General features: G+C 46.0%; 4 protein-coding genes across 9 annotated transcripts; 2 read left to right on the top strand and 2 right to left on the bottom strand.

Annotated features, from left to right (window-relative positions):
* The first annotated feature begins 536 nt into the window (after positions 1 to 536).
* On the top strand, positions 537 to 2866 carry LOC130516273 (protein CEBPZOS-like). Its single transcript, XM_057017222.1, has 4 exons — positions 537 to 669; positions 1273 to 1381; positions 1453 to 1497; positions 2463 to 2866. The coding sequence occupies exons 2-4, from the start codon at positions 1273 to 1275 to the stop codon at positions 2543 to 2545; spliced, it is 237 nt and encodes a 78-aa protein (XP_056873202.1). The 5' UTR covers positions 537 to 669; the 3' UTR covers positions 2546 to 2866.
* cebpz (CCAAT enhancer binding protein zeta) lies at positions 930 to 9119 on the bottom strand. 4 transcript variants are annotated; one of them, XM_057017207.1, is made up of 18 exons: positions 8851 to 9119; positions 7542 to 7804; positions 5830 to 7295; positions 5481 to 5712; positions 5205 to 5349; positions 4931 to 5019; positions 4783 to 4836; positions 4601 to 4703; positions 4465 to 4515; positions 4319 to 4385; positions 4088 to 4194; positions 3952 to 4012; positions 3668 to 3831; positions 3401 to 3451; positions 3212 to 3304; positions 3085 to 3140; positions 2897 to 2978; positions 930 to 2708 (listed from the first exon to the last, which is right to left on the bottom strand). In XM_057017207.1, exons 2-18 carry the CDS (start codon positions 7725 to 7727, stop codon positions 2572 to 2574), a joined length of 3144 nt encoding a protein of 1047 aa, XP_056873187.1. In that variant the 5' UTR covers positions 7728 to 7804; positions 8851 to 9119; the 3' UTR covers positions 930 to 2571. The 4 variants fall into 4 exon arrangements, with proteins under 4 accessions (XP_056873187.1, XP_056873184.1, XP_056873185.1 ...); XM_057017204.1 differs by having other exon boundaries at positions 3212 to 3337; positions 8851 to 9106; XM_057017205.1 differs by having other exon boundaries at positions 3212 to 3337; positions 3401 to 3453; positions 3673 to 3831; positions 8851 to 9106.
* On the top strand, positions 8476 to 11484 carry ndufaf7 (NADH:ubiquinone oxidoreductase complex assembly factor 7). Of its 2 annotated transcripts, none has more exons than XM_057017215.1 (10): positions 8476 to 8896; positions 9042 to 9202; positions 9424 to 9504; positions 9610 to 9720; positions 10021 to 10234; positions 10301 to 10359; positions 10432 to 10545; positions 10621 to 10772; positions 10885 to 11058; positions 11134 to 11484. In XM_057017215.1, the coding sequence occupies exons 1-9, from the start codon at positions 8824 to 8826 to the stop codon at positions 11027 to 11029; spliced, it is 1110 nt and encodes a 369-aa protein (XP_056873195.1). In that variant the 5' UTR covers positions 8476 to 8823; the 3' UTR covers positions 11030 to 11058; positions 11134 to 11484. The 2 variants fall into 2 exon arrangements, with proteins under 2 accessions (XP_056873195.1, XP_056873194.1); XM_057017214.1 differs by having other exon boundaries at positions 8480 to 8896; positions 10621 to 10764.
* Positions 11473 to 26196, bottom strand: LOC130516267 (serine/threonine-protein kinase D3-like). Of its 2 annotated transcripts, none has more exons than XM_057017209.1 (19): positions 25890 to 26196; positions 24037 to 24594; positions 20340 to 20478; positions 19198 to 19329; positions 18917 to 19092; positions 16748 to 16937; positions 16553 to 16630; positions 16225 to 16396; positions 15978 to 16101; positions 15749 to 15826; positions 14671 to 14944; positions 13626 to 13672; positions 13465 to 13537; positions 13251 to 13357; positions 13018 to 13179; positions 12792 to 12890; positions 12452 to 12719; positions 12280 to 12365; positions 11473 to 12210 (listed from the first exon to the last, which is right to left on the bottom strand). In XM_057017209.1, exons 2-19 carry the CDS (start codon positions 24325 to 24327, stop codon positions 12037 to 12039), a joined length of 2670 nt encoding a protein of 889 aa, XP_056873189.1. In that variant the 5' UTR covers positions 24328 to 24594; positions 25890 to 26196; the 3' UTR covers positions 11473 to 12036. The 2 variants fall into 2 exon arrangements, with proteins under 2 accessions (XP_056873189.1, XP_056873190.1); XM_057017210.1 differs by having other exon boundaries at positions 18935 to 19092; positions 25890 to 26190.
* Positions 26197 to 26274: the final 78 nt, after the last annotated feature.

Raw genomic sequence — 26274 nt, 5'->3', positions numbered from 1 at the left:
GTCATGGAAAAATAGTCCTCTCTCTTTTATTCTTTTCAATATAATTTCTATTATGGACTTTTCCTTTTTTATTCATTTTTATTTGCATTCAATAAAAGCTATTTGTATGGATTTATCCGGTGGAACTGGATCATTTCAGACGCCACATCTCTGCCGAATCCCGTGAAAGAGACACTGCTGGCTTTCAAACACGGACACGATTACTATTCGTTAAATAAATCCGACTGAGTAAACTCAGACTTAATTTGCGCTTGGAAACAACAATGTAGCACAGAAACAACAATTAATGTAGACTGTAGAATTTCTATTTTCTAGAACTTCTACCAGGACGATATAGGCACTGCTGGGATTTTAACCCAGGACCTCCTGTTTATGAACAACTGGCACCTGCTGCCACGATAAACGAGTATATACAAATGAGTTTATTAAAACAAATGGAACACACTAAAAAGCCAACTATTTAGCAAAACACACATTTTAATCACTAGTAATTAACATGCGTGCTGATGGAAAATTATTTGTCGTTTTGTTAAGAAGCCTTTTGAGCCCAACGAGATTCCGTATACCGGAAGTGCTTATTAGGTGCCTCATCCAAACACAAGGACGAAAGTTTGGAGCAGTTTACTGTCCATTAAAATCGCTCTAAAGGTGTCTGTCACACTTTTAAAGGTTTGTTTTTACTGTTGTTAGAGTTGGGGATACGAGGAAGTTGAGAGAGAGAGAGAAGACAAAATGACATAAATAACGTGGCGAACGTGCTCAGTTTTAGCTCAACCCTTCTGCTTGTCTACCAACCAAAAATCTAAAAAATGCACATTATCTTTCTTTTCCGTCCCTAATATGTAACGCTTCTACACTAATATGTAGAAGCGTTACCAAATGTTAATTTAAGGAAGATGCAATATAACATGGTATAAATAATACCGAGATTAGGACAACGTTGTTTTTATTTGATCATTTCATGTAATTATAATTTCATTTGGCAGCTTGCACTGAAATAGTAAACAGTGACAGTCACACGGACATATAGAAATGACATGGGTGTAATTTGGTTTCCTTTTTGTATAATATATACAGTATATATTTACTACTGAACAGCAAAACATAACTTAGAGGTGCGAAAACATTTTTACTCTACTTTTTAGTTCTAATTAGTTACATTGAATTGGAATTATTTGACGTTGGTTACTTGGATTTTGTTTTATTCCTGTGGAACTAGAAACTTCTCACAAGTGTAAATGAAGATGCATTTTTGAGTTTATCTCTCCTCAGATGCTTTCCAAACCGCTGGCCAATAAACTGATGAAGGGAGTAATTGCTCTGGAGCTGCTGGGTGTTTTGGGGGCCTACAGCCTTTTTCACACGATGAACACAAGTCAAGGTGATACAAAAGAAACAATTGACGAGACACACACTGAAGAACGCTGTTGCTGAAGAAGTTGTCTTTTGCAGAATTTAGGAGCACCATGAACAGAAGATTCCCATCTGTGCTAGAAGGTAAGCCCATGTGCATCCTCCATTTTGATGTATAGGAGTCACTAACAGTGGTTTTTGGCAGTAATGGTTTGAAAGCAGAAACGGTTATTTAGGGAGAAGAGGAGCCAGTTTAATGTGGAAAACAAACCGTGAATTATGGCTTCAAACCAGACTTAAGAATGGTTGCTACATAGTCAACGCTCCTCATTTTGTGTAGAAATTTTAAACGGCACACTGCCGCCTACAGGTCAATCTGGATATTACACACAAACGCCGTGACTGCATCAGGCATAGATATTGATTTTTATATGAACTCGAAAATTCAGCTTTTGTACCATCGTGTTGAAAATTCCCTCACTGACCCCTGGAAAGGCCACATGTCTGTCCTCTGGCCCCCTAGATTTCAAACCAGCAGCCTTGGCTGTGAGGCGACGGTGATGCGTCTGTGCGGCGACGGTGATGCGTCTGTGCATCTTATTTCTGCTCCTATTGCTGGAACTGTTAGTGTGTTAAAATGACCGTAAAGAAAGCAAAATGTTAACTTGAAGCCCCTATGTCTTTAAAAAAACACAACAATGAAGTAATGAGGTGAACAAAAATGAAGGTGTAAAGACCGTTAAACTGCATGATCCTGCAGATCTGTGAGAGTTGATGAGCACTGATGCTTAGCACCTTGTGTCCTTTAACTATCACGTGTGAGCAGGACATTAACTGAAGGGTGGATGCAGCAGTTAAAATGAAACTGACCATCTCAGAATAACTTATTCACTCTTGAATAAAGACTTCAACGTCCATCGAAGCAGGCTAACGTTTAAGCTAATTTAGTTAGCATTGGGCAATGGTGGGGTGCTCCACAGGTGCCTCCTCAAAGAATCAGGAGGTGGCAGAACGTCAAATTTGGATTGTTAACGAGGAAAATAAGCTCTCATTCACAAACAGCACTTTGGCTGCCTGTCAAATCCAGTTTCTTTTCTTTTTTCTCCCAGTTTACTACAAGTCCAATGAGTGGGCAGGCGTGTACGGCATCCGGGAGCGGGACCACGAAGCCTGGTCATCCAGACAGGACTGAATGGAGATCTGGAACGGCGCCTGCAGCTACTTTTTCTTCCCAAAGTGTTTTCCTCCAGCCATCTTCCTCTTCCTGAATGTGGTCTTCCTCCTGCGGAGGGACTTGGCGTCCCGGCCCTGGATCCAGTCGTCACGTTGAACCTCCCATTTCAGCTGCTTCAGACCTGAGAAGAGACAAGAGGATGTGAGGGAAGGACTCAATTGTTGGTATTGATCATCTGAACCAAGGAAATGTGATAGAAAACTGCGTCTTGGTTCCTTCTCTGGGGAGAAGTGTTGAACTTTGCTGGAATCCAGCTGAATGAATAAAATCATGTCCTGATGAACGGTCTGATCACTCCAGGATTCCTACCGGCTTTGTCGGTGTTGGCCATCGCGTTCAGTCCGATGTTTTCAAATTTAGAGCCGGCGTTCTCGTCCAGCAGGGCGCCAAACTGATGGGAATCATCACAAAAGAACAATTACCACAACAGAATTTTAAAACATTTTTTTTTTAGTTCCAACATGTCCCCAGTAAGGGCGCAGGGGGCGTGGCCTCACCTCTTCAGCCAAGGCAAATGTAGGCGTGCCCTTTTTCTTCTTTCCTGGTTTTAAATCTAAGGAGGAGGAAGGTGTTTCAGAGATGCCACTTCCATTCAAATGAAACATCACCCAGAGTGAAACTAACCCGAAGATCCAGAAAAGTCGAGCTCCTCGTAGGATTTACGTTTGCCTTTTTTCCTTGGGGTTAAATCTGGAACCGCCTCTTGGTCATCAGAATCTGCAGTGTGAATTATGCTAAGACTAAATGCTGCTGTGGTGCGAAACAATCCTGCCTTCACTTTTGTTCAGAAGGATAGCCATTCCTTTAACTCACCATCGAGGGATCCACCATCTTCATCATCATCGTCTTCATCCAGTTCAGGAACTAAATTATTAAAAGAAAGAAATAAAGGTTTGAAGCTGTAAACAAATGAAATATGAAATGAAATATGCTGCAAAATTGAATATTTTAGAAAAATCTGATCCACAAACACTAAATTTTACACAAAACACCGACTCAAAATGAAAATGAAAAAACAGTTTCTTACAATTCTAATAACAGAATCAGCTGAAATCCTAATAATTTATTAACCAAGCTGACCTTCATCATCATCATCAGGATCCATGAACATCCCTCCCTCTTCCTCCAACTCATCTTCAAAGTCTTCCTCATCCATGCTGCCCAGAGATATCTCTTCATCATCCAGATCGTCCACGTCCGAGTCATCTGACTCTTCCGACTTCTTAGTCTTGGCCTTCACGTGTCTGAGGACAGAAAAGACCATCCAGATCTCCAGCCCGATAAAGTCGTTTGTTTCAGCTGCTTCTGCTTCTGTACGTTTCTATATGTTGAATACTGCAGTATTTGTGTCTCTTTCTTCTCACCCTGCGAAATCCAGCTGATCTTCGGCGACATCAGTGAAGTACGAGTCCCCCTCGCACAAGTCTGTCGAGTCACATGATCACAAAACAACATTGAAGCTAAAGTCTGTCGGCTCAAACTGCTGCTGCTGCATCTCACCCAGTATCTTCTCAAACTCCTCATCATCTACGTCCTCCACGCTCTCCTCGTCCCCATCCGCCTTTGGCCGCCGCTTAATCTTTTCCTGCTGTCGCTTCTTGAAGAAGCTTTAAGAGAAAATACAATGTAAACTTTTCCTCTGTGTTTAGAAACGACAAATTTAAAGATCAAAAGGAACACTTTAAAGTGAAATCCAGACATTTTCTACAAGTGCCTCTCTAAATAATTCACCGGTAGAAGAAGATTTCGTCCACGGGGATCTGACTCTCATCTTTAGACAGAAACTCTTCACAGTTCACTGATGACAAGAAAACACACCAACATTTTAAATCTGTCCAGAAAATCCTGAAATATGAACAGAATCCTCAGAAACTCACCTGCTAAACTGCTGACAGGTAACCTCTTCAACACCGGAGCCCCCGTGTTCTCTGGGGTAAATGATTTAAAAAAATGGAATTCACAAATTAATTTTCAGCTGAGTGTGTGTGAGTGTGTGTGAGTGTGTGAACGTACGTTTGCCCTTCAGCTGTTTGGGGTTTCTGAAGACGAATCTGTCCAGGAACCGGATGAGGGTGAAGTCACGCAGAGGGTCTCCAGAGTATTCGATGGACTCTCCCTGAGGAGCAAAGCACCGTTACCGTGACAACAGAGAATCACATGACATCAGATGCCAGAAGTTAGGATTCATCGGATACCTGCAGGACGGCTTTAGCAAACAGCGACGCCGAGGGGTGGAAATGGAGGCTGAGCTGCAGACGAGAGGGAGCAAAACTGAGCATATTCACTCCGACTCAAAGATGCAAACTGCCAACATCTGATGAGTGGGTAAAGAATCTGTCGCACCATGCGTAACTCCCATAACGTGGCGTGGTCGGCACCGCAGAATAACGGGTTTCTGTGCAGCGGCTCGTAGCTCTGCAGGCGTTTCCCTCCTAAACACACAGAAAAATACATTTAATCAGTTAAAGCTGCCACCAACAATCTTACAATAATATGAATATTATTTCCCAAAACTGAACTTTGTTGTCAACAATAAAACATCAAGGGAACCTCTGTTAAATCCAGAGGGGTCTGAAGGACTGTTCTAACAATGAAGAGTGGAACTGATGGCTCAGACCTTCCAGGTTCTGATGATGCACCCAGGATGCTGCAGGCTTGGCTTCCTCCGGCTCTACACTCACTCCATCCTCCTCCTTATCTGCATCCACGAAACACTCTTCATCATCGTCAGTGAGGTCTTTGAACTCTTCATCCTCCTCATCCTGTAAACCAAAAAAATAAATACGGGCGTCTATTTCCAACTTTTCATATGATTACTTTACATTAAAACTCATTTCCACCAGGATAAGGAAAGACAGGAAAGACAGAACCACTGGTGACCCGTCCCCCTTACCCTGTTCCCCTGCAGCAGAAGTTTCAGGCCCGGTTTTGCCTTCATCAGCTCCGAGGTGAGGAAGAGCGCTCCACAGACAAAGCTGGGGTTCTGCTCGGCGCTGACTTGCAGAAGTCGCTTCACGAAGGCTTTGACCCGGCGCAGGACGATGTCAGCCTTGAGGGACTTGTACAGCAAGTTGAGGAACATGTTCTGCCTGGAGGAGGAACCCAGCCCAGGGTCCAACAACTTCCTGCACAGTGGTTCAACAAAGATCTTTCACCCTCTAAATCCGGTTCAGAAAAAGCTCCTCTGAACCGAAGTCAATGGAACGATTCGCAATATTAAGTTTTGAAAGGGGAGGCCTGACCTGTACAGCGCCACGTAGTAGCGGTCAGACACCGTCTGCTCCGAGTCCATCACCTGGAAGAGCAGCATCAGCGCCTGCACAGCCGTGTTGAACTTCACCACGTGCACCACTCGGAACAGCGTGTCCAGCTGCTCCTTCACCTTCTCGTCCCCCCCTGCGGAGTAGGGAAACGCCCGGTTCACCCCCGACAGCAGCACGCTGAGCATCTTTGACTCGACGTCCTTCTTTTTGACGCAGGTGCGGAAGAAGGAGAAGTAGATGGTGATAAGCTTGGTGGCGAGCTCGGCCTCGCTGTGGGTCAGCTTCACCTGGCTCAGGAAGCAGACAGAGTAGTACTGCGCCTTCGAGCTGACATTCGCCCGGAACATGAGCCGCTCCACCTCGCAGCACACCACCGCCTTCATGTTGGGGTGCTTGTGCAGCAGCGTCTCCAGCAGGTATGATGCCTTGGCGGCGGTTTTGTACTCGGGGTCGCCCAGCTTGTTGACCACCTGGGTGAGCAGCGCCTTCTCCTGTTCTGGATGGCTGCACAGCAGCTCGTGGGCGGTCGTCAGGGCCTTTGCTTTGGTGGCTTGAACCGTGTCATGAGCCACCGTGTCCAGAGCCTCCACAAATTGTGCCACATGGTGCTTCAACAGGTGCTCGAAGTACCAAAGGATAAGGCGACGGTCACGGGAATCCCGGTTTCCACTGGATTTCTCCTCCAACTGGTCAAATGGGCGCTGGTTAAAGGGGCGGAGCTTCCTGTGCTCCGGCAGCAGGTCGGACAGCAGCAGCTCTCTCAGGGTGTCTACAGCCATCAGGCCCATCCGCCGGCTGCCCCTCTTCTTCACCATAGACACCAGATTCTCCACATACTCTAGTGTGTGCAGCGGAGCGTCCTGGATCAGAACCGTCATGGCCGCCATCCTGTCTGCCAGCGTGCCAGAGGAAACCACAGTCTTCATCCAGTTAGAGTTGGCTCCTTTTTGCAGGTTCTTCTTGGTTCGGTAGAGCTCAGCCTCTGACTCCAACAGGCGCTGAGCAAGCGTCTTGTACTGGGAGACCAGGGAAGGATCCTGCTGGACGGTCGTCCCCTCGGCGGAGTATTCCAGGTTGAACCATTTCTGCCCCGGCTTGATCAGCAGCACCTGCCTCTGCTGGAACTCAAACACGTTGTTGTTCACTTTCACCTTCTTTCTACCTGCAGTCTGAGAGTCTTTTGCCTTCTTCACAATTTCTTGAGTCTTTGGCTCCTCTGATGGAGCTTTCTTGGCTTTTTTACTCTCTTTCCTACCGGCACCTGCTACACTGCTCTCGGGTGTCTCTGCAATCAACTGGTGTTCAGAAAACCCCCTGATTCCCAGTTTAGAGATGAACTTCTCCAACTCTCCTTCCTCCAGATCATCAATCGCTCCTTGCTTTCCTCCACCTCCATCAACAAGCTCGGCCGAATCCTCCATAGCAGCGAGCATGATGTAGTCAGCCTAAAGAGTGGAAGAAAAACTGAAAACTCGGAGCTTCATCAGCACTAAAACGGTGTCTATACATTAGACAGTTCTGTTGCTTCAGTCACTGTCATTTAAACTTATGTCGATTTTCATGGCAAAACTGCATATTATGGTTATTTTACAGCTGCGACACTAATCTTTTAAATCCGTTAATTCAATTTCAGGAGCAGGATAAGAAAATAAGTGTGAAAAACAACTGTGAACGTGTCGATCAGATCTCACCCGTGTTCCTCCCAAGTGTAAAACCTCGTCTAGACTCAACTCCTCTTCATCTTTCTTCGCTCTGTTTTCATCTTCGACATCCCCGGTGTCCCCATCTTCCTCCGCTTCCATGTCGTTTTCTTCGTATTTACTTGTCACTTTCCGGCTCAATTTAGACTTTTTGTGGTGCTTGTTTTTCGCCGCCATGCTCGCTACAACACGCGCAACGTGACTCGGAAGCGGAAGGTGACATCACATCCGTCGGTCGGTGCTTGAAAACACAACTTTTCACAAAAAATATTAACGTTATTATTTGGATTGTAACATAATATTTGAACACGAACTCTACCTTAAACACACTTTTTAAAAAGCAAATGTTTATTTTACGCAATTACACAGAATAATGTCATCGTCCAATAATTTTGTCGGTCTTCCCAATCAAGTTCGTTAAATCTTTTTCCAAAGTAGGAAAATCGTCTTTTAAAATCATAAATGTCATCAGTCGCTACAAATATAAACAAATACAATGTTCCTCTTTTTTCATCATTTTCTTTGAGATTTTCTCTTCATTTTGAATTCTAGTTGTCAATTTTATTTAAATATTTTTTATTCTCTTACCTTTCTATTCCACGCTTGCTGCTCTGCTTCCTGTTATATATTTTATTTGAAAAACAAAACAAAACCTGTGGCTAGGAATCCAATGAAACCAATAATATAGGCTTTAGGTCACTGAAATACAACAGTACTTTCAATCGGTCAAGGGAGACTTTTGGTTTCAGATCAGGAATCATTATTTTTCTAAAATCTTTAAGAAAAACCCTGCTGAAAGGAGGTAAGGTACGAAGTCAGCCGATATAATAGACAGATTTATACATATATCATAGAGATGGATCCAGATGAGTCTTTTTTTTTAGAAGCAATGTAGGGGCATCGTCTCTCCTTAATAGGGCTTTATTCTGACAGGGCAACCGGAAGTCATCAGTGTAACTGTAATGGTCTCTCAAATTTAACATTAGCTTTAGCATTCAGTGTTCTTACGAGGACGATGCAGGTACTAGTCTCTTTCAAATCGTTGAAAGACATTAGTAGCATCAAGCATGTATCTATCTGTTTAAATCAGAAATTAAAACATTTTTGACAGTATTCCGGTTCGTCTTTGGAATTTACAACGTGGTACCCTCGGTAGGATTCACTTTTACTCGTCATAAAAGTTGCCCGCTGCTAAATTTTTAATTTCACATACTCTGTCGACTAATGGTGCCAAGAACCAGGCAAGTGTTAGGTTGTTTGTCTTAACAACACGATGAGGGTTGGATTAAGAGCTACACACCTTATCAACAGAATCTTCTCTCATTCTGTCGGCTCGGCTTCAGCAGGTGAGAACAGCTGAACTATTGACCATTTTATATCACAGTTGCATTTTTATTTCAGTTAAATCAACTTGAGTTGGACGGCATGTTTCTTAGCAAACGGTGTATAAAATGATCAATAATAATCCGCGTTGTGCGGCTGTTCGCACAGTCCGATGGCGAACAGCTCACATCAAACTTCTCTGCAGCTCCTCAGATGAGAGCAGGGGGTCCAGATCCTCCCTGCTGCGACACCTGACCTCCAAAATACAAGCCACTGGCCCCATTACGGTGGCAGAGTACATGAGAGAGGTGCTGACCAACCCTCTGATGGTGAGATCTTCACTAATACTTTAACTTTTCCATGTGGACAAATGTCAAACTGTCCTTTGGCCACTTGGGGGCAGCAGAACATTGGTTACAGTCCTAACTGATTAGTTTAACTTGTTTAGACATTTTTGCATCGGAGCGAGTCTTGTTAACGTTGCATTTTATTGAAATGTTTGATTTTATGTTTATGTGAATCATCATTTTTGATGTGTGTCTGCTCTCAGGGATATTATGTCAGAAACGACATGCTGGGACCTGATGGAGATTTCATCACATCACCTGAAATCAGTCAGATTTTCGGAGAGGTGAGTTAATTTGTTCAGTTATTGTTCAATCTACTAAAAACAGCGGTTGAGCTGCCAAGGTTCAGACCTCAAACCAACATGTTCAGTATTTATTTTGTTTGTCAGTTGATTGGCGTTTGGATCATCAGTGAGTGGATCGGAGCCGGTCGGCCCAAACAGCTGCAGCTGGTGGAGCTGGGACCGGGAAAAGGATCGCTGGCCGCCGACATCCTCAGAGTAAGATGCAGCTCTTTTGTGCTGTATAAAATAAACACATGTTCTAGGAGGCAAGAACCTGCCTTCAAAGTTTGAACATGATAAATTCTGTTGAAATAATCTGGAGGAGAAAAAAACCCCAAAAAGATAATTACACAGAGGAAAACTTTTGAGTAGAAAAGGATAAAAACATTCAGGTCAAACTAGTTTAATCTTCTCTGTAGTCAGAAGGTTTCAGAGGCAACTGTTCTCCAGCAGGGGGCGCTCCCATCAGAGACTACAGACCCTAAAACAAACGACTACAACTTGTTTGTGCTGCAGGTTTTCACACAGCTGCACTCTGTGATTGGTGATGCCTCCGTCTCCCTCCACCTGGTGGAGGTCAGTCCGGTGCTGAGTCGCATCCAGGCCCAGGAATTAACCAGGACCTGCAGCCATGAGGTGGACAACACTGACACACCAGTTTACTGCAGCGGGGAGACCGCCACCGGCCTGCCTGTGTCCTGGTACCGCCGCCTGGAGGACGTTCCAGCAGGTACCAGAGGGGAGGTTCTGTGGGTGGTCCGTCAGGATGTTCCTACAGGTTCGGCTCTCTCTGCAGGTTTCAGCATCTTCCTGGCTCACGAGTTCTTTGACGCTCTTCCCGTCCACAAGTTTGAGGTAAACTTAGTGAGTTGTGAAGAACCTTTGAAAGGTTTCCAAGGTTTCCTGAGTGGTTCCTGTCTGTGCCAGCGGACTCAGAAGGGCTGGAGGGAGGTGCTGGTGGACATCCACCCGGAGAAGCCGGAGCAGCTGAGGTTTGTTCTGGCCCCGTCGCCCACGCTGGCCTCTTCCGCACTGGTACAGGTCAGCACCCCCCCAGTCATATGACGTGTGTTTACGTTGCAGAAGCGTCTCACTAACCCGTTCTGTTTTCCACAGGCAGATGAGAGGCGGAGTCACGTGGAGGTGTGTGCGGAGGGCGGCGTCCTGGTCCAGCAGCTGGCCAGGAGGGTGGCAGAGCACGGAGGGGCGGCGCTGATCGCAGACTACGGCCATGATGGAACCAAGACAGACACGCTGAGAGTGAGACGGTTGTTACAGTCATTAATCCTTCAGTAACGTCAGAAGCAGCTGAAATCCTGAGACGTATTAACAGATGAACCTTGTCTGAGGGGAGAAACACACACGCATGTGCGTCTGCAGGGTTTTAAAGGTCACCGGCAGCACCACGTCCTCGCCGACCCAGGATCAGCTGACCTCACTGCCGACGTGGATTTCAGATACCTGCGCAGGATGGCTGGAGGAGGCGTGGCCTGCATGGGGCCGCTCGCTCAGAGGGCGTTCTTGAAGAACATGGGCATCGACGCCCGAATGCAGGCAAGTGTCGGAACCACGACCTGCTCGCCAGGCCTGGCCCCGCCTTAAAGGCTTTGACCCAGATCTTGTCTGCAGGTTCTGCTGAGGAACTGCACCGACGCTTCCACCAGGAAGCAGTTGATCAACAGTTACGCCCTGCTGACCGACCCGGCCCAAATGGGCGAGCGGTTCAACTTCTTTTGCCTGCTGCACCACGGCCGGCTGGTCCAACCGCAGGTGCTGACGGGCCTGAAGCTGGAGAAAAGGAGCCCGGCCCAGCTGCCTGTGGCCGGCTTCACCGAGCTCAGTTACTCCTGACCCGACCCGCCTCCAGCAGAACCTCCCACTTTGAATGTAAAATTAAAGTGTTTGATTTACACACAGCTGTAAAATGTGATGTCATAAAAGCATCAATAAAACAACAAGAAGTAAACATTTATTCAGAAATCTTGATGTGGTTTATTCACAACAAACGCTGTTTACTGAATCACCCATGAAAGGAATCCTGTTTGGGTTTCTCCACCTTTTAAGTTAGGACTGATATTAATTGAAAGTTGGTGAAAAATATCCACCTTTAATAGTCAACATGAGAAAAAATGTACTTGTGAAAATTAAAGATGAATTCTCAGGATGGAAATATTCGGCCCTCTGAACCAGAACCTTTCACACCACAACACTGTGAAAATGTAACCAGTTCCAGTCAGAACCTCAGGTCCATTTAGGCCCCTTTAGGCTGTGCAGACATCTAAGAAATAATAAGAACATGATAAAATGTTCTGTGGGAGCAGAACGTGTCTCAGGAATCCTCCTTGGCCCATCAGCAGCTTCCCCTCTGCAGATGTTCCCCTGATGTTGAACTCTGGGAAACATCCGGAAGGTTTATGGCTTCATGAGGGAGAAAAAACTGTTTTCGGTCCGACTCGTCACCATGGCGACGGAGCGCTTCAGCCTGTGGCTCAGGAGGAGAATCAGCAGGGGAGGTGATCCCTTCACTGGCCTCTAGGGGTCCTCCTCCATGTGGTCCAGGTTGGGGGACGTGATGAAGTGTTTGGGGTAGTGCAGGCCTCTCTCGTCAGCGTACTCCTCCCAGCGAGCGTCGTCGCTCTCGTGCGTGATGTAGCGCTCGCCTCGCCGGGTCTCGAACTCTCGGAGGTCCAGCCAGGTCTGGTAGTCCTGTAAGAGCGATCGGTTCGGGGATCAGCTGGAATCACACGGGATTAAAAGGTGTGAAACAGGCATCACCTGCAGCCAGGGGTGACTCAGAGACTTGTCCACGCTGAAGCGCTTCCTCATCTTCACCTGGAGTAGGTTATTGATCAGATCTGTGGCTGTGAGGAAGAGAACATCACCTGTCCATCATGAACGCAAGCATGCACCTGTAATGTGTGTGTGTGTGAGTGTGTGTGTATCTCACCCTCCTGAGAAACCTCCTTCCAGGGATTGGGCGGGTACATGAATGCAGCATTCTGGATCTGGTCACTAATTTCTTCGTCCTCGTTAAAGGGGAAGGTTCCGCTCAGGCTGACGTAGATGATGACACCCACCGACCACATGTCCAAGGAGCGGTTGTAGCCTTTACTCCGAAAAACCTCTGGTGGCAGATACGCCGGCGTTCCAACCACAGAGCGACGGAACGACTTCTCCCCGATGATGCGGGCAAAGCCAAAGTCGCAGAGCTTCACCTGGGAGAGAGAATCTCAGAATAACAGCTACACAACAGGAAGACGCTGGTGTCTCCAAGAAGAGGTTCTGACCTGAGGGAAGGGTTCTGCAGAGGCCAAGAGAACATTCTCTGGCTTCAAATCACAGTGGACGATGTTCTTGAAGTGTAGATGTCGAAGAGCCACCAAGATCTAAAGAGAGGAGGTCATGTAGAACAGCCATGTCTCAGAAGACAGACCATGTGGAGGTTCTAGACTGCAGAACCACACTAGTGGTTCTAGCGGAACACACATTGGTTCTGACTATGCTGGAGCTGACCTGTGTTCCCAGGAACTTGGTGAGGCGTTCAGGCAGCCGGTGTCTCTCACTGGACAGGATCATGTCCAACATGTCTCCATGCAGCTTCTCCATGACCACAAAGACCCGCTCGGGCGTCTCGAACATGCCCTCCAGGTTGACGATCCCCGGGTGGTGAAGGTTCTGTGAGGAACACGCTGCACTTCAGGATTTGAGTCAGGGTGGGTGTGACACTGAGCTGCTGGGAGCTGCACCTGCAGGATGGCCACCTCGTTCCTCAGCTGGCTCTCCTGCTTGGTAGGGAACCTCATCTTATCGATGATCTTGATGGCCACGTCTCTGCCGCTCTTCCTGTGTTTACCTGCAGTCAGTACAGTCGTGGTTATTGCAGGGTTAAGTGGAAACGGCTTAATTCTTCATTGTGGTTGTGCACCAGGCCTTGGTGGCTCCTGTGGTCACGTGACTGACCTCCATAGACGATCCCAAACTGTCCGGAGCCGAGGACCTCGTCAGCAAAGATCTGATACACTGAGCTGATATCCTGAACAACAAAGAGCACAAACGTTTGAGTGGAAACAGAAATAAGTCCACCTTTAAGCCTGAGACCATCTCCAGGAGCGACAACTCACCTCGGGTTCCCGTATCTGGCAGTTTGACACCGATATGCTGAGTTCCTCTGAGGAGACAAAAGAAGACAGCTTCAGGTTCTTGTCCCCCTGACCAGCAACTCTCTGAGTTCAGCTGAGTCTCTGGTTCTCCAACACAGGAGGAAGCTCGTAGAAGCTAACAGGTTGTGGGGGAGTTTCCATTCATGAGCCAGTATTGATCTGAGCTCTCTGGTGGGATCAATGCCAGTCGGCCTGCTGACATCTGGGTCACCATCAGGACACTTTATGTAACACAAACAGAAGCTGCAGCTGGAACATTTAAACCTTCATATGTGCCGTCCCAACAGCTTCAAAGAGCCATACTGATCACGTCTGATCAGCTCCAAACAGACAACAGTTACTGACTGGCCTGAATGAGCTCTACAGCCAGCCAGCAGGGGGCGCTGGTCCATCACTGACCGCACCGACATTTCAGGACGTTTCTGAAGGATTTTGTGGATGTGGAATATTTACCTGCACAGGTGAAGCTGCTGATACTGGTGGAGTTTATGTATCTTATCAACTGTGTGGCATGTTTTTTTTTTTCAAAACTACTTTATGTACATTTATTTATTGTTTTCTTTACAGTGAGCATTATCAGAGTCAAAGGTTGCCCGTCGGCCTCCTGTTGTTATGGTGATGAGGGTGACCCAGGTCTGGTTACATCATCTGTCCATTAAATCATTGGAGCACGTTGATGGATTGTATTGCAAACATCTATTTTTAGAGCAGCATTAATTACTACATGGATAAAAACAAAGCAGCCTGTTTCTGCTAAAGTACAAATACTTTCTAATAATACACAATAATAAAAAGCCAACCTGTCCTTCCTGCTGAGCTAAGTTGAGCTAATGCTGCTTTTAGATGAAACTAAAAAGCATTCTGACCCCAGATGAGTCGGCCAGAAAATCCACAGAAATCCTTCAATCATGTTAAAATGTCAGCAGGCTGCGTGTGTGTGTGAGTGAGTGAGTGAGTGAGTCTGAGTCTGTGTGTGTGAAATGGGTAGAAATCATTGGCTACTCACTGGGGCCCTTCCCGTGGCTCAGCCCGGGGCCAATGCTGGTTTTGGGTGTGACGGGCATCATTGCCTGTCGAATGGACCGCTCCCAGCTGTGGCCCACGTCCCTCCCGATGCCAGACGCCACCAGGACAGGATTGTGCAGGCTTCCATGATCCTCCCCAACGTAGTACACCATGATGGCAGTGATCACTTCAAAGCAGTGCGGGTGACTGCCCTGAGGGAGATGACTGAAGTCTTGTGCCTGCTCCACCTGAAGGATCTCAGACAGTGGGATCTCCTGCAGGGACAAATGGAAGAAGCTGAAGAACTGGGGGGGTCAGTTCTTCTGAACAATTTGCTCAGAACACCCTTGGCTGGAACAATTACACTCCCATCCACCCATCATCTATCCATCATCAACTTTGCTTAAAGGGCAGGACGTTGTCGTGGCCCCTTATGGACAAAGAGCCAGAGAAAAGGTAGGAGGGCCCCCTGGGGTCCCAGAACCGACCCTCTGTCTGGCTCAGCCTCCTTCCTCGTCCTGCTCAGGCTTCAAAGGATCTCTGCGGTGAAGGTCGATGGGCAAGAAGAGGAAGAGGTGCAGCCTCTTGTCTGAGCTTTTACAGGGAGAAAAGCTTTTCCTCAGAAAATCAAGATCAATGAGACTCTGAGTGTCCACCACTGGCAGGTGTTTACAGGACAGGAAACTACTTTATCCTCTATAAGAGTGCAGACAGGAATCTCCATCAATGATTCTAATGTTTCGTTGGTAACTGGATGGAAACATCAAGAAGCTCCACCTGTTGTCATTGACACAGAAGACAATGACTCAGTCATTCTGCTGTTGTGGTTTAACTAGGACCCAGAACACCAGTGAACGTCTGACAAATAAATATTTATGTCACTGCACTTATGTGAGGTTTTCTTAATGCATGTACAAAGTTCTGTTTTCACTGGGTCAGTCTTGAGTGTCCCCAATCCCCCTCCAGTCTCTGTCCCCCTCCAGTCTCAGTCCCCCTCCAGTCTCAGTCCCCCTCCAGCCTGTTGCTGCTTTGTTTGGCCCAGCAGCTGAAACCAGAGCTGGACATGGCAGCTCTCTTACCTTGTAAAACTTGGCTCCACTTTCATTCTGAAACAGAGTCAGACTCTTGGTGTCCAGCCTCCAGAAATGTCTCTTCCTCTGACAAACAGACAACATAGGTAAATGGTAAATAACTGGGTAAATGGAGGTATATGACATAACATATTATTTCCGTTGTTTTTGTTCAGATTGCTGCGGTGAAGGTCGGGCAGCACTGCAGATGTTATCAGTGTGATGTCTTTTCTCTCACCAGGTTGTCACAGTTGGTGTAATGCACCATCCACCCCTCCTTCACCACTGTGGAGCTTTTCCTCTTGGTGTGCTTGATGGACTGAACAACACGCATCAGGGGGATGTTACTGCTGGTGGATGGGCTGAACACCACACAAACACATTTTAGCAGGTGTAATATGCTTACAGTCATGTAAAACAGTCATCAGCTATCCTGCATGGATCAATCCCAGCTGTAAAGTCACCCTAACCCCCCTGTAGGTCACCTGATGGCTCTGAGAGTCTCTTCATCCTTCTCGCCGTCTGTACAGGGACCTTCGATGTCATCAGGGGTGGGAAGCTCATCCTGGTCCTCCATGCTGTGACCGCCATCACTGTTACCATCACTGATGTCGACCTCCATCGTGGCCTCTGAGTCTGGACTGGGGCTCGTTGGGTCTGGACAAATGGTGATATGATTTCTGCTTCAGGAAGACTCAAAACATGCGTTTTGCTGTCTCCTGTTGCACCCGCCGTCATCAAACAATGACGCACCCACAGCAACAGAAGCAACTCCGTGCATTTCATTTGTTGCTCAATGTAAACGCGGCTCACCTCCGTTAAAGTCGACCTCACCGAGACACTCTCGCGGCACTTTGGCTGCGCATCTCTTATGACAGTTGAATTTACAATCTAAAGAGGAGACATGCTGAGTGTTGAGGAGGAAAGGACAGCAGTAGAGGTATTCATCCATTTTAGACCTAGATATCCTGTTGAAGGCAAAAATCCAATGATTAAAGGTGAAATAACCTTTGCATTGCATCCCCTGGCGGAAGAGACCCTTCAGCAGGCGCTTGCAGTACTGGCAGATGGTGGGACGAGTATAAGTGTGGATGGAAAAGGTGTGAGGAACTTTGACTCGACCCAGGACCATCTTCTCCATCCAGATGGGACGACCACTCAGCAGAGAGTTATGCTTCCCAGTCGCCAGGAGGGGGCGCTGGGATAAAAGAGAGGGTTATTCAGAGGGTTAGAACAAGGACCAGAACTGGTCCAAGGAACTGAACAGACAATATTCAGACAACTAAAGGTTGAGACATTCATTACACACTTACAGCTGTGGAACAATGTCTTATATCCTTAATTCAAGACCTGTTTCCACCCTGATTGTAAAGGAACTAAAGGGAAATTAAGCTAGTGTCAGTGTCCCAGAGGTTCAGCTAATACAGGCATGTCCAAAGTAAGATTTCATACAGCCCGCAACTTCAGTCTTACAATGTATTATTTATGGCCCGCTGGCACTAACAGAATAAATATATCACTAAAATGTAATTCCTCCTTTCTTGTAGATCTTGTAAAAGACAAGAGCAAAATTTACTTGTTTTAAACTTGAATGATAACAGACAACTTTGCATTACATTTATCAAACTCATGGAAATTTAAGGTATTCCATACAGTTCAGTGTTCAATGTTATCTGACTCTCCAGATGTGAATTAAAGGCAGAATTGTGTTTTTAGAGTTGTTCACGTCTGCCTGAGTGGCTTATATTTGGTTACACTGCCATTTGAAAAATAAAGAGAATTGTGACAATGAAAATTGTTTTATAATAGTGTACATTTGCATGTAACTTTTCTGGTTAAAAAAACATCAGAAGGATCTACTGGCCCCCGGGCATCTTCACGTTATCAAATCTGGCCTCTTTGCAAAAAGTTTGGACACCCCTGAGCTAATACAACACATTTACAAAACTGTTCCCTCATGGTGCAAGTGGAGCAGTGATGAAATCTTTTCTATGCTCAAACAATGCCTCTCCTTGTGCAGTGTGCACAGAATGGACTGGAGGCAGGAAGCATGTGACACAATGAGCCTGAATTTGTACACAACACTTTGTACACAACCTTTCCTCGGAAGTTCTACCTTGTGACTTGCGGTTCGGTTCTGATGTGAGTAAACGTGTGTCTAAATACCTTTTTAAGTAAAGAACAAACTGACTTTGAAGTCCAGTAGCCTCCCACTGCAGAGACAGAAAATGTCTGGACAGAAGGATGGTGTTTATCATCTGTCGAGCCTCTTTATTTAAAAAAGCTTTTGACGGTTAAAATGGACTCTACTGAAAGAGTTCTGTTCGATGTGACAGTTCCTCCCCTGTTTTCTGTCCTAGACGTGGACCCTTCTCTTGAGGATGTCCTAACTCCTCACTGCAGCCCTGCCCAACCTCTGTTGAGATGTTTATGAAATGATGTTTGTGGAAACTGATCGGGATGGGGCTGAGCTGGAAACCTGTTGAGGGTCTCGGTTTATTTGAGGGGAATGAAGCTGAACTGATGAGGCCACGGTCTCGATGTATAAAGTCCTTAACTCTGGTTTGCTGCTTTACCGGGGACAAATCATTTCCTTACTGATGAGGAATAACACACCTACTGGGAAACAGTCGGCACTTTTTACTACTACAAACACAAAATCCTGCTGCGTGTGTGTGTACGTGTGTATGCACCGCCTGACAAAGCTGATAAAAGTTTGTCTGTTCCAGTTAGCATGAAGCAGCGACTGTGACTCATTTGTGCGCTTGTTTGCATGCGATGGAAAATCCAGTGGTTCGCCTGAAGGCAGCAGAGCGCGTCAGAGACACTGGGAACCGACTGGTCCAGCCAACACCATGCTAATGTTAAGCTCAGATCCTGCATTTCACTGTTGTTTCATTTGACGTGACAACAGCCTGTTTCTCTCCAGACAGGCAAACTTCCACCAGCAGAGTCATTGTGAAGATCTTTTCAGTTATTTAAACTGTAATTCTGATCTCATCTCACTGGTGAACCAGTTAAACCGGTGCTTTTTTGGTGGCGTTGGGGAGACGGGCAGGCACGATTACACCTACAGGCAGCCACAGAGCTCAACAGCAGCTGGTCTAAACACCACTCTGCTGCAGACCACAAAGGTCCACAATAGCATGTTTCTGGTCAGATTCTAAAGAGATTAACCTGAAACCGCAACAGTACCTCCTCCTGAGGTGTGGGGCTGAACTCTGTGGATGGAGGACGAGCCACAGACAAGATGGCACCAGGCAGAGAGATGTTAGACAGCCTTCTCTTCCTGGCACCGCTGCAGTTGTTGGGGATCTTGAAAGCACAGCGTTTGTGGTAGTTCAGTCCACATCCTACAGGACAGGAAACTCTGTCAGACGTTAGATCCTGCAGTTTTGTTTTAAGCTGATGCCCACACCTGCTGTGATCTTCAGCAGGAAAAATGTCTGAGTTCCTACCTTCGCACTTGAGGCCCTGTCTGACCAGCCCCCACAGCATCTCCCCACACTCGTCACAGAAGGCCGGAGCCTTGTAGGAGTGCACATATAGCATGTGAGGTCGGATCTGAAAGTCTTCAGCTGTAGCCAAAGCTGGAATGAGCAGAAAGAGAGAGCATTTAAACACCTGAGCATCATTGATCAACACCACTGATCTTCCCCCTACATGAGCCTGGTCCTGCTCAAGGTTTCTTCCTGTTAAAGGGGAGCTTTTCCTTGCCACTGTTGCTTGTTGGGGTCAGGCCCTGGGGTTCTGGAAAGGGTCTAGAAACAATTTTGATTGTAACAGACGCTATATAAATAAAGATTGATTGATTGATTGATAGGGTTTGAACCACAATTCCACAGAATGACTTGGTCACTTGAAGTGACCTTTTAAAAATAAAAGTGACTCTTGCTTCCATTTATAATCTATGAAACATTCATTCAACACAAGTGAAACTTCTCTGGGTCTAAAAAAAGGACATTTTATTTCTGAAACCACACGAGGCCAACACTGGCTTTGGTTTGGACGGCCCGTGGTTTTGCTGTAAGCCGCCACACAACCACTTCACCTGAACTGCTTACCACGTGGCTGTAACGACTAATTTATGCTTCTTTCTTCCTTCTATCTGATAAAATAATAACAGAGAAGCGAGCAAGCTGTGCAAAGTTTGCAGCAGAAGCAGGAGGAGGAGGAAGTGGTCGTGGGTTTCTGTTGCTCCTCACATTTATTACGCTGCTGCTGCTCTGCTACAGACTCTCTGAATATGAGTGTGTCTTTGTACCCAAACTCCTCACAGGAAATAAAGATCCTACACACAATAACAGCAATGAGAGTTCAGCCACAGCACGACCCAGGTGACATCAGTACGGAGGAACTCTAACCTCCGCGGTGGGAAAGGGAAAACAAAACAATGGGAACAAAACATGTGTGAAGCATGCACAAATCAGACCGTTACATCAGGACACACCTGTTTAAAAGTGATAAAAGCTATGTGTTATTAAAACAATGAAGACTTTTTATGATTCCACACTTGTGCTCAATCATTTGTTATCATTCTAAGAGAATAAGACTGCTCAATGGCAAAATAAACAAATATAAGTGAACAACAGTTGCGTACCAGAAAGCACCACCTCCACCAGATCACCTTCCTGGATCTCCTCAGTGGAAGTCAGACGCTGCAGGATGTTCTCTGAGTTCAGGTTGTGGCGGAACAGCAGAATCTTCTCATACATCCCAAAAAATCCACATTCAGGGAACTGAAGAGGAAAAGAAGGCAGTGGGTCATTTTGAAGAGGTTCCACAATTAACTGTAAAATGTGGATTCAATTAAACAGAGATGAGAGAAGTTGGAAACCCGTCTTTAGAACGTTTTTACAGGAAGCACTGATGATATTTTCATGCTCTTTTTGTGTTTCAGCATTCAAAAATGTCAAACTTAAACAGAGACACAAATCTAGCAAAAAAGGTCAAATATTGTTGTTCTTGTGTGAGAGCTGTTTGAAATTCTGTCTTTAAATGATCCTTTTGTCAGAAAAATAAAAGGATGAAATGTTTAAACTCCTTCAGCAACCGTTACAGGTTGTGCTGTGCTCGTGAAGCAGGTGATGCAGCTTCCTGTTCCGAGTAGCTCGGAGCATTAGCAGGATGTTAGCAGCAGGCAGGTCGAATGCAGCGTGGATCCTGCAGAGCATGTTCACAGCAGGAAACCAGACACTCAACTTTACACACACACACACACACACACACACACACACACACAAACACACACAATTCAGGGTGATACTACAGTCGACAACAGGCAAACTATATGGGAAATAAAGTGTATATTTCCTCTTCTAGTAACACCAATACGCCCATCATTCCCAGTAGCTGGGAACAGTCCAAGCTCACGTTTAATTTGACTTTTGCAGTTGTTTAATATCACTTAGCATCCTTTGTGCTAAATTAGTGCATCTTTTTGCTCATTGTTGGGTTTATTTCCGTGCTTATGTCATTCCGCTCTCTGAATGACCCCTGCTCTACAGCCTCAACCCAATCCTTTGACGACACCTACGCCAAACAATTTTAGAATAAAATCATTTAAAAAGACCACTTAGGAAGCTTGAGGCCTTTCAGCCTGCCGCAGCTCTGAGGAGGGCGTCTGCACACACCAGAAATAAAATCACTTCTCTTTTGCTGCCATGACGACCAATCTGGGCTGCATCCAATCACGTCAGCCTTAGTTGTCAGCTGACGGCTTCTGGGAGGTGAGCAGAGATGCGCTCTTAATATTCTCTTAATGGACAGGAGCGTGTTTAATACACAGTGATCCGCTCTTGATGGTTAATCCTCCATTAACCAGGCTCAATCTAACACACATGCACGCGTGCATGCACACACAGACAGAGGGAGGCATACACGCAAAAATCCTTTCCGCATTCTCCAACATCCTCACATTTCATGGTGACGCTGTGGTGGAGCTGGGTCAAAAACTCCAGGCTCTGCTGTGACCTTTGACCCCCCCCCCCATACATGACCTGGAGGAACATCCAGCACATCTAAATTTGTGCTGCTGACACCTGCTATGAGAGTTCCTGGAGTCCAATCATCGTTAACATCAAGACATTTCAGAAGGCCAAAGAAAAATCTGCTACAGGATGGAGGGATGACAATTGACAAATATCATTTATTGATCCACTACATTTCTAAAAGCTTGCTTCTCTGTGAGGAAGATGATCTCAGGAGTAGTGATATGTGCAGTTAGCTGAGGTTCACACGTGGACCTGATGAAGGTGAAGAGCAGCGTGGCCCCTGGCGGGTCAAAGGTCACCAAATTAAGAGTTGAAATTCTAAAGAATGTGAACAAACACAACTCTGAGGCTGGGACCACAAATGGGATCTGATCAGAGTCAAAACACGGCACTGAATCTCAATCAGTAATTTCACTAGTTAACCAGAGTGGCTCACACCAGAAAGAAGAAATAGAAGATGATCTAATTCCAAAGGATAACACACACACCCACGCACGTCACTGTGATCACTTCCTCTTCAGTGTGCGTGTGTGTGTGTGTAATGAAGTGACCTCAGTGTTGCAGGAAACACTGAGGTATAATAACTGTTCCAAAATAATACTGCACAGCTCCTCCTGCGCATTAGCTGTTCTGTGTAACTGATGTGTATGACGTCCATGAGATCCCACTAGGACCAGTTCAACTAGGCTGAGGGAGTGAGTGGCTCCAGCTCTAGACCAGATGTCTTTTGAAGGAATTCCGGGAGCCACTGCTAGCTTCTAAACCAACAGCTGGAAGCAAGAGCCAATAACAAGGATCAAAGACTCTTAAAGATGCTCCATTGATGTTGTTGATGGTTTTACTGACTGATTGCAGCCAGAAACATCCCCAAGTGATGAGGCTAATGAGCATCAAACATCCCACTTGGCTGAATGATGGGATCCTCCTGAGGGAGCTAACCTGCTGTAGATTTACAGGGTGAGGGATCAGGAGCTGAAGTATGAAGAAACAACAGAGGAGAAGCCAGAATCCAGATGGTTTTAGAGTCCATTGTAACACCAGAGACAGTTGTGAAGTCACGTGTGGGACAAGCTGACTGACTAGGCTAAATGAGAGCAGCATATCTACCCAGGTTCAGACAGCAGCTGTGCTTCAGCATCAAGAATCAACTGGAAAGCCGTCTGATGACTCTGCCCATGGAGCCGGAACATTTAAGCTGCCTTCGCTAAAAGCTGAGAGAGGAAATGAGTTGAAGCCTAATGGCCGTAAACTCAGAACACTGGAGGGGAGAAACGAGCTGCCACTCTCAAAAAGGCAGATTATCACAGATTCTAGCAGCAAAGGCTGGAGAAGACAGGTGCTAGACAGGGAAGCTGTGCTGCACCTCCACAGCAGAAGAGTTCCACATCTGTGCAGCTCACAGTGTCCTTCTCCTGATGCCCCATCACAGCGACACCAGCAAGATGATTGTGGGCCAGTATTTGTTCCTGTTTTGATGCTTGACTTTTCTCTGAGCTTTAATATTGGATGACCTTCGTGTTGATCTTAACGACCTCTGATTTACCTGTTTACATGTACTGGCTGTGGGTCAGCTGACCGATTACCCCCACAGTTCTGATAAAAACCTTTGGTGTTTCCTGGCAAAATAAATCTATTTTTACACAACTATTACACAAACACTTCCTGTCCAGAAGAACTGAAGTTTAGCTCACAATGTTTCTATTCCTCCTCAAGATAAACCAGGAAAAAGTGATGACCTAAGTTACTGAAGAACGTAAAAGAAAAGGAACAGGAGTGAGCAGAGCTGGGCTGAGGAGGAAAAGTGACGGTGACCGGGCCGAACACACCAACGTCTCTGGAAATGTCCGAAGATTCTTTCCTACAGACCTCAGCTGTCAGCCAGGTTCCACATCACCTCTTCTAACACAACCCACTCCTACAGAGGGAAGTTCAATGTGCTGACACAGCAATGGCAGACAGGAAGTGACCCTCCCTTTAGAAGGGAGGACTCGGCTTCCTTCTCCAGATGCCACAAGCAAAAGGATGAGACCACACCCGTGGAGCTGGAGGAGCATCTGTGGAGACGACTCCACACACTGAAGCTGGTCCAGCAGGTAAACCAGGGGTTTCACAAACAACAGCAAAGAGAAGCAAAAAGTGTGTGAAGGCCTTAAGGTGAAGAAGGAAACAATATACAGGCAAGAGAAAACATCCATTTATGGGTTTTCTCTGAATTAGATTTTGGGATTTCATATCAGAAAAGTTACATTAAAAGTTAACATTACAAATTTGTTGTTTATGGGATCCGCGGTGGTGTGATGGTACCTTCTGATCCACGATGGAGCAGACCAGCTCTCTGACAGCTGACAGTGACTGGTCACAGGGGTCAAGGGTCACCGTCTCCCTGGTGAGTCCAATCTGGAGCAGAAAGGAGACTCCATGAATGGAGCCCCGTGAGTTTGTGCGGCTGGGGGCTGTCTGGCTGCCATTAGAAAACCGGCTGCAGAGGGTGGCAGGCGGGCTGGGGGATGGTGACGGCGTGGGAGGGGCCATGTGATGAGTGGGGGCAATGAAAGAGCGTGGGGACGCCGGCGGCGGGCTGCTGTCGGCCGACATTGGCTGCTATCTCTGACGTTGTCCGGGCAGCAGAGAGCTTTCAAATGGAAAAGACATAAAAAAAAAACTGCCTTCAGGTTCAGTCAGTCAAACATGATGTGTCCCTCCGTCTCATCGTGGACAAAGGTGTCCCCTCACTGAGGTATGGCGCAGGCCAGAACAGACCAGATTTCTGAAATAAAAGCTGGACTTCAGGCCTGGATTTTCCAAAGAAACCCTCTGAGAAGCTCTGCAGCTCTGTGGTTGGACTGTTTTCACCAGCTGCACCTGTTGACAATGAAAGAAAAGCATCTTAAACAATCACTGACAATATTTTTTATCAGTAATATACTTAAAGGACTTCTTTTTCCAGCCACTCAGCAATATGAGCCCTAAAGCTGCTTCCTGGCACAGAAACACCGTCTTTATGGTTCTATGTTGCTCACATGTGGAAACATCCTGGAACTAGTTGCCCCGGTCCAAAAACATAAAGCAGATTATAACTGTTGCAACTTCATGTTGCCTTCGGGCTCTTGGATAATTTAAGATGATTCAAATGGGAACGAGAAAACGTCTGTGGTAACTGACATTCTACTGTAACGTAGGCAGAAATATAAACAAAATCAGAGTTTCAATAACCCCGATTTTGTTTAGATTTCAGAACTCTACCCCAGGGACAAATCAGAGTAACCTGCTAAAACCTTTTTAGACAGGCCTACATCACCTGTCACATCGGAGGAGAAACATACAGAAAGAATCTTCAACAACATCAAGTCAACAAGTCATACAGTTTCAACTTATATGCTCCTTTTTTATTTACAACAACTTTAAAAGGGCTTTCTCAGAAAGTATGTTGTCCCTATTAAACCTTGTTTTTGATGTTAGACACCACTTAAGCTGCAAAAAAATATTCTAAAATGCAAAATATTATTGCGGTTATCATAGGAACTGTTGTAATTCTTTTAGACATAACTAGAATTTAGTAACAATTCTACAATATTGTGCCACTTTCTAAAAACACAAGGGGTTACAAAACTTTAGAGAACAGAAACAAAGTTTCAGTTGTAAAATACTGAACTGTTCCTGAGACTCTTTTTCTCTTTAGTCGCCCCGGTCCAAAAACATAAAGCAGATTAGTAATTGTTGCAACTTCATGTTGCCTCTTGGATAACCGGTGTTTTTTCATGGTTTCTCCACAGATGTGTTAATTTATTAATAGAACAGAGCACAATTACAGATAATTATGCTGTCGTTTACTTTAAACTCTTTGCTATTTCCCTTCATCCAATATATTTGATTAAATCATGGCTGAGAGAACATTGACTGTTTTTACACACACATACATTTTAAGTGTAGATTTAATTTGACTGTAACTCGATAATGTAACTACATATCTTAACATGTAATAAACCACTTAGCAACACATAAACATATCTACATGTAATTAAGCCATTAAACCAAAATTAGTCTCGTTCTCTTTGACACAGACGGTGCCGTTAATGACATTAAAACACTAGAACGCCACATTATTTTAACTGCTTTAATGAGAAAAGACCAACTTGGAGCAGCAGCGCCAACTTCACCTCATTCACAGGTGAACTCCGCTGTTTCCCGCTTCCTCGGAGGAAAATGTGCTTTAAATTCAGCGGCCCGCGGCGGGTCCGGTCACCGGAGAGCGGCCACGGTCGCCCGCGGTCGTTCAGCCCGGAGAAGAGACACTCGGCAGCGGGAAGATCCGGACTTTTCCTCCAAACTTCTCCGGAGAACCGCGGACGAAACGGAAAGCTCGAGCTCCGCGCGAGTCTGTGCACAGCGGCGAGCTGGCGCACGCGCTCGGGGAGGCGGTGCAACGCGAGGAGGTCTCACTCTGGCCTGATTGTGAGACACCGGCCAATAAGAACCGCTCAGAATCTTCTAACCACGCCGCACACGGATGTTACGGAGCTAAATTTGGTAACGAATGGCCCC

This window comes from Takifugu flavidus, chromosome 19 (genome assembly GCF_003711565.1).
Source record: "Takifugu flavidus isolate HTHZ2018 chromosome 19, ASM371156v2, whole genome shotgun sequence".
In the NCBI taxonomy this organism is placed as follows: domain Eukaryota; kingdom Metazoa; phylum Chordata; class Actinopteri; order Tetraodontiformes; family Tetraodontidae; genus Takifugu; species Takifugu flavidus.
This window is presented reverse-complemented; position numbering and strand designations above follow the sequence as displayed.

Coding starts and splice junctions, on each gene's coding strand:
- LOC130516273 (XM_057017222.1), top strand. CDS start 1,273: ATGCTTTCCAAACCGCTGGCCAATAAACTGATGAAGGGAGTAATTGCT. Junction 1,382..1,452: donor CACGATGAACACAAGTCAAG/GTGATACAAAAG, acceptor TGTCTTTTGCAG/AATTTAGGAGCACCATGAAC. Junction 1,498..2,462: donor ATTCCCATCTGTGCTAGAAG/GTAAGCCCATGT, acceptor TTTTTCTCCCAG/TTTACTACAAGTCCAATGAG.
- cebpz (XM_057017204.1), bottom strand. CDS start 7,727: ATGGCGGCGAAAAACAAGCACCACAAAAAGTCTAAATTGAGCCGGAAA. Junction 4,013..4,087: donor GGAGTTTGAGAAGATACTGG/GTGAGATGCAGC, acceptor GTGACTCGACAG/ACTTGTGCGAGGGGGACTCG. Junction 3,141..3,211: donor CGACTTTTCTGGATCTTCGG/GTTAGTTTCACT, acceptor CCTCCTCCTTAG/ATTTAAAACCAGGAAAGAAG.
- ndufaf7 (XM_057017214.1), top strand. CDS start 8,824: ATGAGGGTTGGATTAAGAGCTACACACCTTATCAACAGAATCTTCTCT. Junction 8,897..9,041: donor TGTCGGCTCGGCTTCAGCAG/GTGAGAACAGCT, acceptor CTGTTCGCACAG/TCCGATGGCGAACAGCTCAC. Junction 11,059..11,133: donor GCATCGACGCCCGAATGCAG/GCAAGTGTCGGA, acceptor TCTTGTCTGCAG/GTTCTGCTGAGGAACTGCAC.
- LOC130516267 (XM_057017209.1), bottom strand. CDS start 24,327: ATGTCGGCCGACAGCAGCCCGCCGCCGGCGTCCCCACGCTCTTTCATT. Junction 16,631..16,747: donor CCAGGGGATGCAATGCAAAG/GTTATTTCACCT, acceptor TCTCCTCTTTAG/ATTGTAAATTCAACTGTCAT. Junction 13,180..13,250: donor ACGAGGTGGCCATCCTGCAG/GTGCAGCTCCCA, acceptor TGTTCCTCACAG/AACCTTCACCACCCGGGGAT.